Consider the following 14141-nt stretch of genomic DNA (forward strand, 5'->3'; position numbering starts at 1 on the left):
GGCGTGCGCCACCACATCCGGCAGATTACCTCTTTCAGTAACTTTATATAGGATCCTCTGTAGGTGTGTGTGTGTGTGTGTGTGTCCCAGGCCTTTCTCATCCAGCATCCTAACATTAGGGTTAGGGGGAAAAAAAGATTTAATCACACTGGGACTTTTTTTCCCCATCTATCTATCTATCATCTATGTATCTATCTATCTATCCATTATTTATTTATTTATTTATTTAATCACTTTACAGCCTGATTCCAGCCCCTCCCTCCTCCCCTCCCAACCCCCCGGTGAGCCTAACATAACTGCCTTCCGCCGGGACTTTTTTTTTTTTTTTTTAACTCTAGACTTTCAGAACGCCGCGCACTAATTCTTGACCATCGCTGCTCCGTAGGTCCAACCACGCGGAACACTTCTCTCGGGGCGAGGAATGTCACACCGGACCCTGCCACGGAGCAGAGCCGGTACGTGCTGACGTCACGCAGCACGCAGCGCCTCGGAGGCCGAGGGCGGGGCCGCCGGGGACCTGAGGCCGAGGCACAGCGGCCCGAGTCGGGGCCATGGCGAAGCTGCTGAGCTGCGTCCTCGGTCCCCGGCTCTACAAGATCTACCGGGAGAGGGACACGGATCGGGCCGCGCCCGGCGTCCCGGAGACTCCCACTGCCGCCCCCGCCCCCGTCTCCAGCTCCTGGGTGAGTCGGCTCCCCCCGGCTGAGAGCATGGTACGGTCCAAAGCGCGCTGGGCCTGCGCTCGCCGGGCGCGCCCACTGTCGGGGACGGGGGCGGCCGCGCAGTCCGCCGTGGGCGCTTCCCGGCTCCCGGCCGCCGCCTCCCCTGACGCCTTTGGAGGAATCGTCCTCTCGGCCCCTCCCCAGTGCTTGCTCTTCCCACCCCGCGGCCCCGGCCCTTCCCATCCAGGGTTCCTGGCTGGTCCCAGTTGAGTTCGGAGTCCCCTGCGCGCACCGAGGCTTTTGCCCACACACTCCCGATTTCTTTTTCCTCTCCCGGGCTCCGCTGGCTTTCTTTTTAACCTGACTTTCAGTTTCAAAAAGACTTCTACATGCCGTGTGCACTTTCTGCTCCCCGCATCCCCCAACCCTAGCCTGCAGACCAGGATCATTGCATTCCGACAGTGCAGGTGGTGGTGGTCTGCTCCCTGAATAGTCTCTTCCCCTCCTACTGGCTGCAAACTGTGTTTGGGAGCCTTTCCAAAGTGCCCACACCTAGCCACATTCTTCCCCAATCATCTTATTCAGATGCTATTTCTTCCCTCTTAGAATCGTCATGGAGTCTTTCATTTCCACTCTTTCCCTCTCCGCATATACACACAGTCATATTTATATACGGGTTTTGGGGGGGGAAAAAGAGCCAGTTTCCCCAGTGCTGCTTTTGCTTTTGCTTCCAAGGCCAGCACCCTCTGATTGTTTTCAGGTTCAGAGGTGAGAAATCAGGCACAGTGTCAGGTTAGGGAAGCAAAGTCAGTCGATGCCCAAGAAATGGCCAGAGATTAGAACCAGGTGGCACACATTAGGGCTTCAGGAAGGGAGGAAGGGCCTGTGGACTGGCAGGAGCCTTAACAGGCCATCTGTTTTGGCAGGATTCGTATTATCAGCCTCGTGCCCTGGAGAAGCATGCCGACAGCATCCTGGCACTGGTAAGTCAGCTCCAGCATCAGTAGCTCCTGTCAGGAGGCGGCACCCCAGGAGGCGGGGGTGCCCCGGGCTCTGTGCAGCAGACTTGCACGGAGCATGGCCCCTTACATACCATAAGCTTTTTCTGGAGTGCTTTGAGCCCGAGGATAATGGGTTTACCCTGGGGACCATCTGCAGGTCTCAGTCCTGCAGTCCCCAGTGACCTGTCTTCCCTGGCAACTAACCTCTTTGGCTGCGGAGACAGCTGTTCTGCCTGGCAGAGTTCCTGTGGGGACGCTTTCATATCTCTTAGGGACAGAGCCTGGGACTCCTGAGTGGGGCCAACAGTGGCTAGACAGAGAGGCTACTGTTTTCAGTGCGATAAAACTACATCCACCTCCATTTTGCTTGGACACACTTTCTGGCAACAGATTGTTGTGTCCCTACTGTGTGCATGGTGTCACAAACAGAGCGGTTGCTTAGCGTGCTGATGCCCAGGTTCTGCTCAGAGCCGGGGCCTGGGAAGGGCAAACAGCGTGCGCACAGGCGTACTGATGGCCGCTCTCTGTCTGCTGCAGGCTTCAGTCTTCTGGTCCATCTCTTACTACTCCTCTCCCTTCGCCTTCTTCTACTTGTACAGGAAAGGTCAGTGTGTTTCCGAAGGTGCTGGGGGACGAAGTGGGCAGGCCACTGGCAGGTGAACCAACTCCCCAGAGAGGAAGGGGGTCCCGTGAGGATGGTTTGACTCCCTCCCCTCTTCTACCAGGAGGCAAGGCAGGGGTTCCCAACCTTCCTGATACTGTGGCCCTTTAACACAGTTCCTCGTGTTGTGGTGACCCCCAACCGTAAAATGGTTTCCATTGCTACTTCGTAACTGTAATTTTGCTGTTAGAGTCGTAACGTGAATAATATTGGAGATGGAGGTTTGCCGAAGGGTTAGTGACACAAGTTGAGGACTACTGCTCTGAGAGAAGGGCCAGTCCAAGGCAGGGTGTGGGGTGGAGGCTGTGGGCACGCCGGGGAGAGTTGCCGAGAGGCGCAGCAGTGAGCGCCTCTCACGTTGCCACTCTTCCCTCCCAGGTTACTTGAGTTTGTCCAAAGTGGTGCCGTTCTCTCACTATGCCGGGACGCTGCTGCTGCTCCTGGCAGGGGTGGCTTGCCTCCGAGGTAGGTACAGGAGCCTGGTTTGCATCTGTGACTGGAGAAGTAAGAAGAGCTTCTTGCAGACATAGCTTGGGACCAGGCCCTGTGGGGAACAACTAGGCGTGAGCTAAGGTGCAAGCCCTTCCTCAGGTGGCTTATGTCATACGTGCACAAGAACACAGCATATATGATCTAAGGTGCGAGCTCGCCTCAGGTGGCTTATGTCACATATGCACAAAAACACCACCTAAGTAATTCTGGGCTGGAGCCAGCACTGGAGGCTGCAGACTTGAATATGCGTGAGCACATCGTGATGCATTGTCAGATTTCCACTTATAAAAGTTCACAAGAGACTGGGCATCTGTCCTCTAGTCCCAGCGCTGGAGGAAGAGTGAGTCCCAGGCCAGCCTGGGCTACACAGTAGGACTCTATAGCTCTGGCGTGCGTAAGTTCGTAAGTGAAGGTCAGAACAGTGCGCTTGAGAGAGAGTGTGTGTGAGTGTGAGTGTGTGTGAGTGTGTGTGAGTGAGTGCTAGTGAGTGACGAGGCCCAGAAGACAGAAGGCTGTAGTTCTTGCAGACTTTACCAGCTGTGGAGACCCTGCTGGGAGGTGGCTCTGGTTTTATTTGTTTGTTTACTTTGCATCTCAAGCACAGTTTTCCCTCCCACCTCTCCACTCAGCCCCCACCCCCACCCCATCCACTCCTCTTCCCTTTCTCTTCTGGAAGGGGGAGGCCTCCATGGTATCAACCGATCCTGCATATCAAGTTGCAGTAAGACTAGAAGCACTTTATTGAGGTTAGACAAGGCAGCCCTGTTAGGGAAAGGATCCAAAGGCGGGCGACAGAGTCAGAGGAGCCCCTGCTCCTGCTGTTAGGAGTTCACGTGGAGACCAAGCTGCACAACTGTTACACATGCGCAGAGGATGTCCGTCCGTCCCATGCGTGCTCCCTGGTTGCCAGTTCAGTCTCTGTGAGCCCCATGGGCCCAGGTTAGTTGGTTCTGTAGGTTTCTTGTGGTGTCCTTGACCCCTCTGGCTCCTCCAATCCTTCCTCCCCCTCCTCCACAGGATTCCCCAAGCTCTGCCTGACGTGGCTCTCTGTAGCTGTTCTGCTCTGATGGCTGTTAAGCCAGGCTCCCATCTGCAAGTGCAGCAGAGGATATATCACCAACAGTGCCAGGGGCGGGCTCCCTCATGGCAGCGCTCTCAGGCTGGACCAGTCATTGGTTGCCTCTCCATCAATTTCTGCTCGTCTTTACCCCTGCACATCTTGTAGGCAGGACAAATTATGGGGCAGAGGTTTTGTGGCTGGGTTGGTGTCCCAGTCCCGCCACTGACAGTCTTGCCTGGTTCCTGGATATGGCTGGTTCAGGCTTTATATCTTTATATTCCCCGTTGCTAGGAGTCTTAGCTAGGGTCATCCGTGTAGATTCCTGGGAGTTTCCATTGCTGAAGGTTTCTAGATCTTCCCAGACATGCCCCCGCCCCATCCAGTTGTCTTTCCCTGTCCTCCCTGATCTGATCCCTCCTGTTCCTGTCCCCACCCCCATCCAGTGCCCCCACCCACCCACAATGTCTGTTCTGTTTCCCCTTCTCAGTGAGAGTCACATGTTCCACCTTGGGCCTCCTTGTTACTTAGCTTCTTTGGGTTTATGGTTTGTAGCATGATTATCCTGTACTTTATGACCAATATCCACTGATAAGTGAGTCCATACCATGCATGTCTTTCTGGGTCTGGGTTGCCACACTCAGGATGATCTTTTCTAGTTCCATCCATTTATCTGCAAATTTCATGATGTCCTTGTTTTTAATAACTGAGTAGTATCTCGTTGTGTAAATGTACCACAGTTTCTTTATCCATTCTTAGCTTGAAGGACAGCTGGGCTTTTTCCAGTTTCTGACTATTATAAATGAAGCTGCTGTGAACACAGTTGAGCAACTGTCCTTGTTTTGTGGTGGAGCATCTTTTGGGTAAATGCCCAGGGGTGGTATAGCTGGATCTTGAGGTAGAACTAGTCCCAGTTTCCTGAGAAATTGCCAATTTTTTTAAAACTTACTGGATCTTTAAGTTCTTGCCTGTGTGTGTGTGTGTGTGCGTGCGTGCGTGCATGCGTGCGCGCGTGCGTGTGTGTGCGCGCACACTCATGCAGACTCAACGGGGTCAGTTCCCTTTCTGGCATGTAGGCTCTGGGGATTGATCTGTGGCTGTCAGGCTCGCCAGCAGCATCTCAGCAGCTGAGCCATCTCGCTGGCTTCTTCTCTTCTTTTTTTTGAGCCAGCTCAGACTTGATCCTTTTCCTCTCCCTCTCAGGTGCAAGAATTGCGGGGGTGCCACCAGTGGTCTTCTTCCTGGGATTCAGTTTTATGTGCATGTCTGTGGGGTCGTGAATGCCAGGAGAGGTTGCTAGATCCTCTGGAGCAGGATCAGTCTGTCGTGAGCCAGTTGATGTGGGTGCCGGGAACCGAACTCTGGTCTTTTGCAAGATGAGCAGCTGCTTTTAAGCACTGAGCCATCTCTTTAGCCCCATTGTTCTCTGGACCTGGGTGATAGTTACATGTTTACTTTGCACTCAGAAGTCACTGATGTATATCTGTGTGTCTATGTAGGATTGTGTGTGTGTGTGTGTGTGTGTGTGTGTGTTCAGGAGCCTGTCTGTAGGTGTGTGTGCATGAGAGCAGGTGCCTGAAGAGCCAGAGGAGTCAGGTGTGCCTGGAGCTGGTGTTACAGGGGGTGTAAGCCAACTGGTCCTCTGGAAGAGCAGTGCTCCTAACCACTGAGCCATCTCTCCAGTGCCGTACTCCCCCCCCCAACATTTGTATGTTCACTTTTTATCAATGTGGGGGATGTGTGTGAATTTGCTTCTGTGTATCGTGTGCGGAGTCTCTGTGAGGCCAGTGGATGTCACGGAGCAAGGAAGTGGAGTTACAGGCATTTGTGCGTCACCTGCCGTGGGTGCTCGGAACTGAACCTGTGTCCCCTGGAGGAGCGCCTCGTACTGTAGCCCTGAGCCCTGGCCACCTCTTCCTTGTCTCTAACTGGCTGACCAGGGTGACAGGTGTACCCAGCACACCCTGCGCACTTCCATTCTGGCATGAGCAACCTCAGTGCGCCCGGGCCGCTTTCAGCTCGCTCTCCTCTCGAGCTTGTACTGGTGCTGTGGTGGAGTACCAGTTTGCTTCCAGGGGAGTACTTATGCCTCTGACCATTGCTGGCTCGTAGTCTTTTCCCAGTCCCACCCACAATGCTAATATCAGGGCCAGGAGCTGGCTCTTACTTCCTGCCTGTCCCTGTGGATAGGATGGTCCCTGGCACGAAGCACCTGCCAGGTCAGGGAGGGGGAAATTTTGAGCTCCAGCCTCCTCCCAGAGTGTGGGTTGGGGGGGTGAGGAGAGGTGTCAGTGGAGGGGCGGAGGGGATGATGGTGGGGAATAGTCGTGGGCACAGGGGCTTAGCATCATGCAGAAAGGAAGCTTGGGGATGGCTGAGGAGGGAGGAAGGAAGCCCGCTGTCAGCAAGGGAGCAGCAGGTGGCAGGACTGCCAAAACAGGTGACGATACACACTCGGCTAACTTACAGAGGAAACAGCCCGGCCCCACGCTGGAGGCTGAAGCGGGAGAATTGCTGAATACGCCACCCTCGCTCCTCCCAGCCCCACCCCGTTCTGGCCTGTATTTGAATTGCAGGCCAGCGTGGGCACAGGTACAACACTTGTTGAGAAACAAGATAAGATAAACTCAGGAGGTGTCAGATGTGTGCTGGTGCATGCCTGGACTCTCAGGACCCGAGAGGTTAAAGCAGGTGGATCTCTCGGGCCAGACTATGATGTAATGAGTTCCAGGCCAGCTAGAGTGACATAGGGAGACTGTCTCAGAAAACAAACCCAACCAAGCAAGCAAAGAACCAAAGGGCTGATGAAATGGCTTAGCAGTAAAAGTGCTTGTTGCTCAGTCCTGATGACTTGAACCCGGTCCCCAGATCCTACAGTGGAAATAGAGAACGGACTGCTGAATGTGGTCCTCTGATCTCCACATTCCTGCCATGGCCCTTGTACACACACTCAGGCACACACATACAAACACCATAGTTGCTATTATTAATATAATAATAACACAAAACTGAAGACTCAGGACATGACTTGTGCAGCCAGTTACTGTGTGGAGGACAGAGGAAGTTGTGTTTCTCACAGAAGAGGCCCTGATTCCTCCTCTGTTCTTCTTCCCGGGCCTGCTTGCCCATTTCCAGTCTTCCCGTAATTCCAAGGCCTCTTGCATCCCAGCTTCCCCAATGCCTTTCCGGTCCTCTCTGCAGGCCTCGGCCGCTGGACCAACCCCCAGTACCGTCAGTTCATCACCGTCCTGGAAGCTGCACACCGGAACCAGTCTGCAGAAAACAAGGTGAGGAGGGCAGGAAGGGCAGTGTGTGTCCTGCTGCCCTAAACCCAGGCCATGGCAAACTGCCGTCCCTGCTTCTAATGGACCTTCTGCTAGAACATTCCTCCCCTCTCCACTCCCATGCTCGAGAATTAGACAGACGCAGAAGCAGCCCCGGTGGTGCCATCTATACTTTGTGCTAGCTCTGGGGGTGGAGCAGAATGGGCAGGTACGTCCAGTCCTGTGCCCAGCAGGGTGGAGCCAGCAGGGCCCTGAGCCCTGAGCTGTGCCAGGCTGCTGTCAGTGCAGCGTGGTGCTTTATGAGGTGAGGCTGTGGGGCCTCAGAAAGCCCTTCCTCTGAAGGGATCAAACAGCCCTGGTCACCGTCGCCATATCAGTGTTTAGGGGGCTGTGCCATCTCGATCTGCCGGCCAGCTGTGAGGCGTTGTGCATTCTGCTCACACCCTTTCCAGCCCTCTTGTCACCACAGGAGGCGGGACAATGACCCTCAGTTTTATGTCTGTAGAAAGTGACCTTTCTCAGAGTGAGGAAGTGGCTGTATCCAGATCTGGGCATAGTTCGGAGCCGAGCTTGGCTGAAGTGTGCCTTTTCACTTTATTTTGTTTTGTCATTTACATTTTGTGCAGCTTCTTTTTGGTTGTTCTTTCTTAGTCAAGTTATTTTTGAAAATGTCAAAAACATTTCTGTGGGGAAAAATTAAAACTAATTCTCAAAATAGAGACGTTGATTCTGTGGGTGTGGGGAGGACAGTGGATTACCAGGGTGCACTGCCACCGAGTATGGAGACGAGGTGGCTCACAGGGTGGCCATCCTGAGGCCATGAGGAGAGGGCAGGGAGGAAAAGGCCTGTGCGCACAGAGCCAGCGTGGGCTGGGCCGCCTCCACCCAGCCTCATCCGTCAGTTAGGTCTGCTGGAGGATTCCTTTAGTTCTTTTTCCTCTGTGTGGCCTTATCTGTCCTGGAGCTTACTCCAGGTGGGGAGAGTAGTGGAAGCAGCCAGCACCTTCCCCCTCCCCTCAGGCTTTGCACAGAAGCACTGCCCTTGGGATCAATCAGCCCTAGATGTTTCTGTGTTTGGGAGATTTTTTTTGTCTGTTTATTTTTGTTTTTGTCTTGGTTTTTCAAGACAGGGTTTCTCTTTGTAGTGTTGTGACCAGGCTGGCCTCAAACTCACAGAGATCCACCTGCCTCTGCCTCCCTGACTGCAGGGAAATTTTTGTTTTGTTTTGTTTATTTAAACAGGCTCATGCTGTGTAGCCCAGGCTGAGCTGGTATTTCTGCTGATCCTCTTGCCTCCTGGGTGATGCCACAGTATGTGCTACCATGATCTGTCCTTGGAATCGTATCTCACTCCACATCCCAGGCTAGCCTTAAATTCAGTCTGTATCCCAGGCTAGCCCCAACTTGCACCCCTGCCTCTGCTTCTGAACGCTGGGACTGTAGGCACATGCTACCATGCCCGGCTTCTTAACAGGTGTTTGGCGGCATTGGGACTTGAACTCAGGGTATCTTGCATGCTAAGCAAGCACCCTACCACAGCTTTAGATCTTCAGGAAGGCAGGGTTAAAAATTCTGGAGCTGGGCAGGTGAACGGGGCCAGCTCACCCGCCCAGCTGCCTTTTCCCAATATTGTGGTCACATTAGATCTTCCTTTGTAGACGTGACAGGGCGCTGGCCTCCCCCCAGTTCTCAGTCCTCCGTCCTTCCTCTGTCCACAGAGGCAGCTGGCCAACTATAACTTCGACTTCAGGAGCTGGCCCGTCGACTTCCACTGGGAAGAGCCCAGCAGCCGGTGAGACAGCGGTTACTTGGCTCTTGCCTTTCCTTGGCATGGTCTCACCCCTCTGAGGGCCTCTGCCTTCCATTGCTGCTTCTGCATCCTCCAGACAACTTGGGGCTAGCCTGCTGCTCCTGACTCTGAACGCTTCTTTTTTCTCTTCCTTAGGAAGGGGTCCCGAGGTGGCCGGGGTGTGGCCCTGCTTCGACCAGAGCCTTTGCACCGGGGCACAGCAGACACGTTTCTCAACAGGGTCAAGAAGCTGCCCTGTCAGATCACCAGGTGGGAGACCGGGCTGGGTGGAGGCAGGGGCGCAGGCCAAGGCCACGGGACTCTGAACTTTGTGTGGAGTGGCCGTCGTTTGGGGGCCTAGGGCTGTGCAGTCTGTGTCTCCTGTGGGGAAAGGTTCTGTGGTGCTCAGGCCTCATGGGGCCATGTGGAGACCCAGACTGGCAATGGGCCTGCTGGTGCAAAGCTCTTAGCAGCTGAAGGGAGCAGCAGGCACTGCGTGAAGAGAAAGCCCATCGCCGTTACTGCCACAGATTCTACTGTGCTGCTGTGTAATTGTCCTGGGCCCTCTGCTCCTTGATTTCCCACTGTGCCTCAGTTTCTCCATCTCAATAGCCTGCCTCACTGGGATTGTTGAGAGAACCAGTAACACTGGGAATGGCTGTGTCTTAGCTAGGGTTCCACTGCTGTGAGGAGACACCATGGCCACAGCAGCTCTCATAAAGGAGAACATTTAACGGGGGCAGCTCACAGTTTCAGAGGTTTAGTCCGTTGTCATCATGGCGGGAAGCATGGCGGCGTGCAGGCAGACATGGTGCTGGAGAAGAAGCTGGGAGTTCTACAGGCAGCAGGAGACTGTGCCACACTGGGCCCAGCTTGAGCATATCAGACCTCAAAGCCTTCCCCCACAGTGACACATGTTGAACAAGGCCACACCTCCTAATAGTGTCATTCCCACGGGCCAAACATTCACACACGAGTCTGTGGGCATACCTGTTCGACCACAGGCTGCCGTTCTAGCTGTTGCCAGAGAACTCAGTCATGGGTACTGATGGCGTTAGGCCAGCCTTGGGCTCACACACGCCGCCTGGCCTTGCTGAGCACTCATCCGTGCAGATGTCCATCCCAAGGAAGGGATGGACTTGGCTCTGGCTGTTGACATCCTGGATTGGTCCAAAGGGAAAGCAGGCTCGAGGCCTCTGTGGGTGCTAGCAGGGTGACGAAGGCCTGTGCTCGGGCGTGAAGTGGCCGAGCTCCGTGGGCAGCCGTGGCAGGCACTGTCACTGTGAGCAGGGCAGTCACACCTCTGCCCTGAGTGACCCAGGTCAGCGTCTTCCAGGCTTCGGAGCTTGACCTGTTGCTGAGTCTTATTTTCATTTTTTGAGACATGTCCTCATGCAGCCCAGCCTGGTCTTAAACCTGTGGTATAGCTAAGGCCACCCTGAGCTCCTGATCCTCCCGTGTGCTAGGAGTCCAGGTACCTGGCTCTATTAGTCAGTCTGCAGTCACTTTAGTGATTCACGAACCGTAATTATTTTGTTATCAGTGGTGCTGGGGACAGGACAGGTTTTGTGCCTAGTGGGCAAGTGGTGCACCACTGAGCAGCTGTCACCTGGTCCTGTGAGGCCGAGACGCTAACCCGTGTGCGCATGTGTGGGGCGCTCAGATGCCAGGGCTCACTTGATAGTTCCCTCCTTCCACCACGTGAATGAGCTCAGGTTGTCAGGCCTGGCGGCAGACACCTCACCCCACCTTGCTGGCCCTTGACAACTTTTAGTAAGTTGTATTTTTCTGTACTAACAAAATATTTGATAACTGCATTTACTTTTTTTTTTTTTTTTTTTTTTTTTTTTGAGGCAGGGTTTTTTTTGTGTAGAGCTGGCTGCCCTTGAACTCGCAGAGATCTGCCTGCCTCTGCCTGCCCTAGTGCTGGGATGGCAGGCGTGTGCCACCCTGCCTAGCTGAAAACTACATTTATTTACTGTAGCCAGCAAGTAAAACTCTCGGAATTACTTCCACGCAGCACTGGCGTGGTAGAGTTTGGGTCGGGGTCTCTTTCTGACCCTGCCATGGACAGCATGTGTGAGCCACAGTCCCTGAGGAGGGTCGGCTCTCTGCGGGGTCAAGCGCATTTGCAGCCTCTTTTTCCAACTTACGGTTTGTTTTATTTTTCAGGGGACAAGCCTTTGTAAGCCTAGGGACATCGTTAATTGTCTTGTCCTGGACCACAGTACAAAATGCTTTTGGGTTGTTTTCGTAGTGTTGGGGCTCAAACGGGGGGGGGCCCTCACGCATGCTGGGCAAGCACTGCGCCACTGAGCTGCGTCCCTAAAGTCCTCAAGTGGATGTCTTACAGTAACGGCAGAGCTGGGAAATACCCGGCTCCCGTTGTGTTGAGGGGAATGTTGGCCCTCGAGCTCAGAGCCTGGGCCCTGCTGGCTTGGGTGCATTAACCTGTTTCCCCACAGCTATCTGGTGGCGCACACCCTGGGGCGCCGGATGCTCTACCCAGGCTCTGTGTACCTGCTCCAGAAGGCCCTCATGCCCGTGCTGCTGCAGGGCCAGGCCCGACTGGTGGAGGAGGTGAGGCCCCTGCCTGCGGCTGGCCCTGCCCTCAGACGGGAGGTGGCCTCCTGCCCCTCATGACCAGGTCTTTGCATCTCCCCTGCTCAGTGTAACGGGCGTCGGGCAAAGTTGCTCGCCTGTGATGGTAACGAGATTGACACCATGTTTGTGGACCGGCGGGGGACAGCTGAGCCCCAAGGGCAGAAGCTGGTGAGAAGGGACAGGGAGCTAAAGGGGATTGGAGAGGACAGCAGAGACTCTGGGGCCGGTGCTCTAGAACCTTCCCTGTGAAACCTCATTAAAGCTAATTCCACCTTCCGGCTGCCCCCAGGACCTCTGCACAGGGGAGGGAAGAAGGCAGAGCGGGGTGCTGGGGCCGGGCTTGCTGGGTGGATACACGCTCAGCATGCAGGGAGCTTTCCTCCCCAGCCACCACCCCCCTACACACACACACAAGAGAACTGCACGCCTATAATCCCAGGAGTGAGGGCGAGAGGATCAGCAAGTCAAAGCCAGGTCTACCTAGGTCGATGGGTCAGTGGGTGAAGAGGTCGCTATGGAAGTGTGAGGACCTGAGTTCTGGTCCTCAGAACCTGCGTGAAGCCTGGCGTGGTGGACGCTGTAATCACAGCGCCCCTGTGGGGTGGGAGGCAGGAGCATCCTTGGAAGCTCTCTTCTCTGCCAGCCCGGCACACACAGCACAGTATCGAGAAGACCCTCCCTCGAAGTCAAAGGCCAGGAGGGACAGTGGAGGTGTTCTGAGCTCCACACGCATGCTGTAGCGCGCGCTCACACACACAGTGAGGTCTCCTTGGCTACACAGAGAGTCTGCCGCCAGCCTGTGTCTGGAAAAAGGAGTAAAGGTTGAGAGATCAGAACGTCATAGGAGGAAGGGGAGGCAGAAAAGGGTTGGTTGCTTGAGCATGGGCAGCAGAGAGCCTGCCTGGCGTGCACACAAGCCAGGCGTGGTGCACACTCGTCCCAGCCCTGAGAGCGGAGGACCTGAAGGGCGATTGCCACAGAGCTCAGGACCTAACAAGGATGCAGGAGGCCTGTCCCACAGCAACAGATGGCAGAGGGAGCTGCTGCAGGCCCAGAGGGCCGGGTTCTGGGGCTGGCTCTGCCCCCTGCCACCATCTCTTGAGCTTCAGCTTGGCAGTGCAATGGGAGGGGAAAATGTTGCACCCTGGAGAGTCACAGGAGCTGGAGCCTGCGCTCTGGGACACACACACACACAGCTGTCCCCAAACCCCCTCATCCCACCCTCTTCAGAGGTCTCCCTGGTGGCATCCCAGGGGCTGTGGTCACTGCTGCGTGGCTTGAGCTTGGCCTCAGCGGTCTCCCCCCCCAGGGCCCTGTTGAACAAACCGCCCCGACCAGTGCCTTCCCAGCCCTCCCATTCCCTCCCCAGGTGATCTGCTGTGAGGGGAATGCAGGCTTCTATGAGGTGGGCTGTGTCTCCACACCCCTGGAAGGTAGGCACGGTCCACTCCCTATCTCTATCCTTTGGACGGAATATGCCCCCTCCCACACGACCGTGACCTCAGGTGTGGTCCACGCCTCTCACTTCTGAGGAAAAGTCCACTCCCACTCGGCTCACCCTGGGCTGCCTGTGGCTTTACTGTCCTTGTCCTGCTGTCCCGCCCACCCTCCCCACCCCACCGTGTGCGGTCACAGCTCTCTACCGTCCTGTGTTACAGCTGGATACTCCGTCCTGGGTTGGAATCATCCTGGCTTTGCAGGAAGCACGGTGAGACCCTGTCTGGAAACCTGTCCTGTTCCAGGTTCCCGTGTCTTCCTCTGGCCGCCATGCTGCCTGTTTGTACATGGCCTCCCTGTGCCCAGGGGCTGAGTGCCGGGCATGGGGGCTGCAAGGAGGGTCCACGTTGAGCCGTCTTCCGGCTGACCATCCTGCTCTGCCTGTCTTCCCGCAGGGGGTGCCATTCCCGCAGAATGAGGCCAACGCCATGGATGTGGTGGTTCAGTTTGCTATCCACCGCCTGGGCTTCCAGCCCCAGGACATTGTCATCTACGCCTGGTCCATTGGAGGCTTCACGGGTACCTGCCACCCCTGCTGGTCCCCTGACAGATTCCTGTCCCCGCCCAGGAGACGTGCCACAGGCCCTCACTGGTGGCTCCCAAGGGGTGGAGGCTTTAGAGAGAGAGGTTGGATGTGGATAAGTTGGACCTGCATGAAAGTGCCCATCTGTTCTTCTGAACCCACATCCCCTTCCCTGCTCTGCTGCAGCCACGTGGGCAGCCATGTCCTACCCAGACATCAGTGCCGTTATCCTGGACGCCTCCTTCGATGACTTGGTGCCCTTGGCCTTGAAGGTCATGCCGGACAGCTGGCGTGAGTGCAGCTCCCATGCCTGTCCTTCCAGGGGAGGGGTGGCCAGATCAGGGGACTCTGCTGAGGGTCCCCCAGATGGTCACCCCATTGCTGAGAAGCAGGGCTCCCTGTCCAGCGGGGACCTTTATGCTAGGCAAGGTCTTCACCTCTGCCGTTCTCCATGGTCCCACTCTAGGGGCCCTGGTGACCAGGACTGTGAGGCAGCATCTCAACCTCAACAACTCAGAGCAGCTGTGCAGGTGAGGGCAGCCAGGGCACCTGGGGTGCCCAGGTGTGCATG

General features: G+C 55.6%; 1 protein-coding gene across 1 annotated transcript in view; it reads left to right on the top strand.

Annotated features, from left to right (window-relative positions):
• Nucleotides 1-476: 476 nt before the first annotated feature.
• Abhd16a (abhydrolase domain containing 16A, phospholipase) overlaps nucleotides 477-14141 on the top strand; it is a 15050-nt gene continuing 1385 nt past the window's right edge. The window contains exons 1-14 of the mRNA XM_055591961.1: nucleotides 477-683; nucleotides 1589-1645; nucleotides 2201-2267; nucleotides 2703-2789; nucleotides 7075-7160; nucleotides 8876-8949; nucleotides 9103-9216; nucleotides 11412-11526; nucleotides 11617-11718; nucleotides 12920-12983; nucleotides 13209-13258; nucleotides 13443-13566; nucleotides 13757-13861; nucleotides 14037-14100. Coding sequence (XP_055447936.1) covers nucleotides 552-683; nucleotides 1589-1645; nucleotides 2201-2267; nucleotides 2703-2789; nucleotides 7075-7160; nucleotides 8876-8949; nucleotides 9103-9216; nucleotides 11412-11526; nucleotides 11617-11718; nucleotides 12920-12983; nucleotides 13209-13258; nucleotides 13443-13566; nucleotides 13757-13861; nucleotides 14037-14100 — 1241 coding nt within the window. The 5' untranslated portion in view covers nucleotides 477-551. The remainder of the gene's footprint in view (nucleotides 684-1588; nucleotides 1646-2200; nucleotides 2268-2702; nucleotides 2790-7074; nucleotides 7161-8875; nucleotides 8950-9102; nucleotides 9217-11411; nucleotides 11527-11616; nucleotides 11719-12919; nucleotides 12984-13208; nucleotides 13259-13442; nucleotides 13567-13756; nucleotides 13862-14036; nucleotides 14101-14141) is intronic.

Source organism: Psammomys obesus, unplaced genomic scaffold (genome assembly GCF_907164565.1).
Source record: "Psammomys obesus unplaced genomic scaffold, mPsaObe1.curated_primary_1811, whole genome shotgun sequence".
Lineage (NCBI taxonomy): Eukaryota > Metazoa > Chordata > Mammalia > Rodentia > Muridae > Psammomys > Psammomys obesus.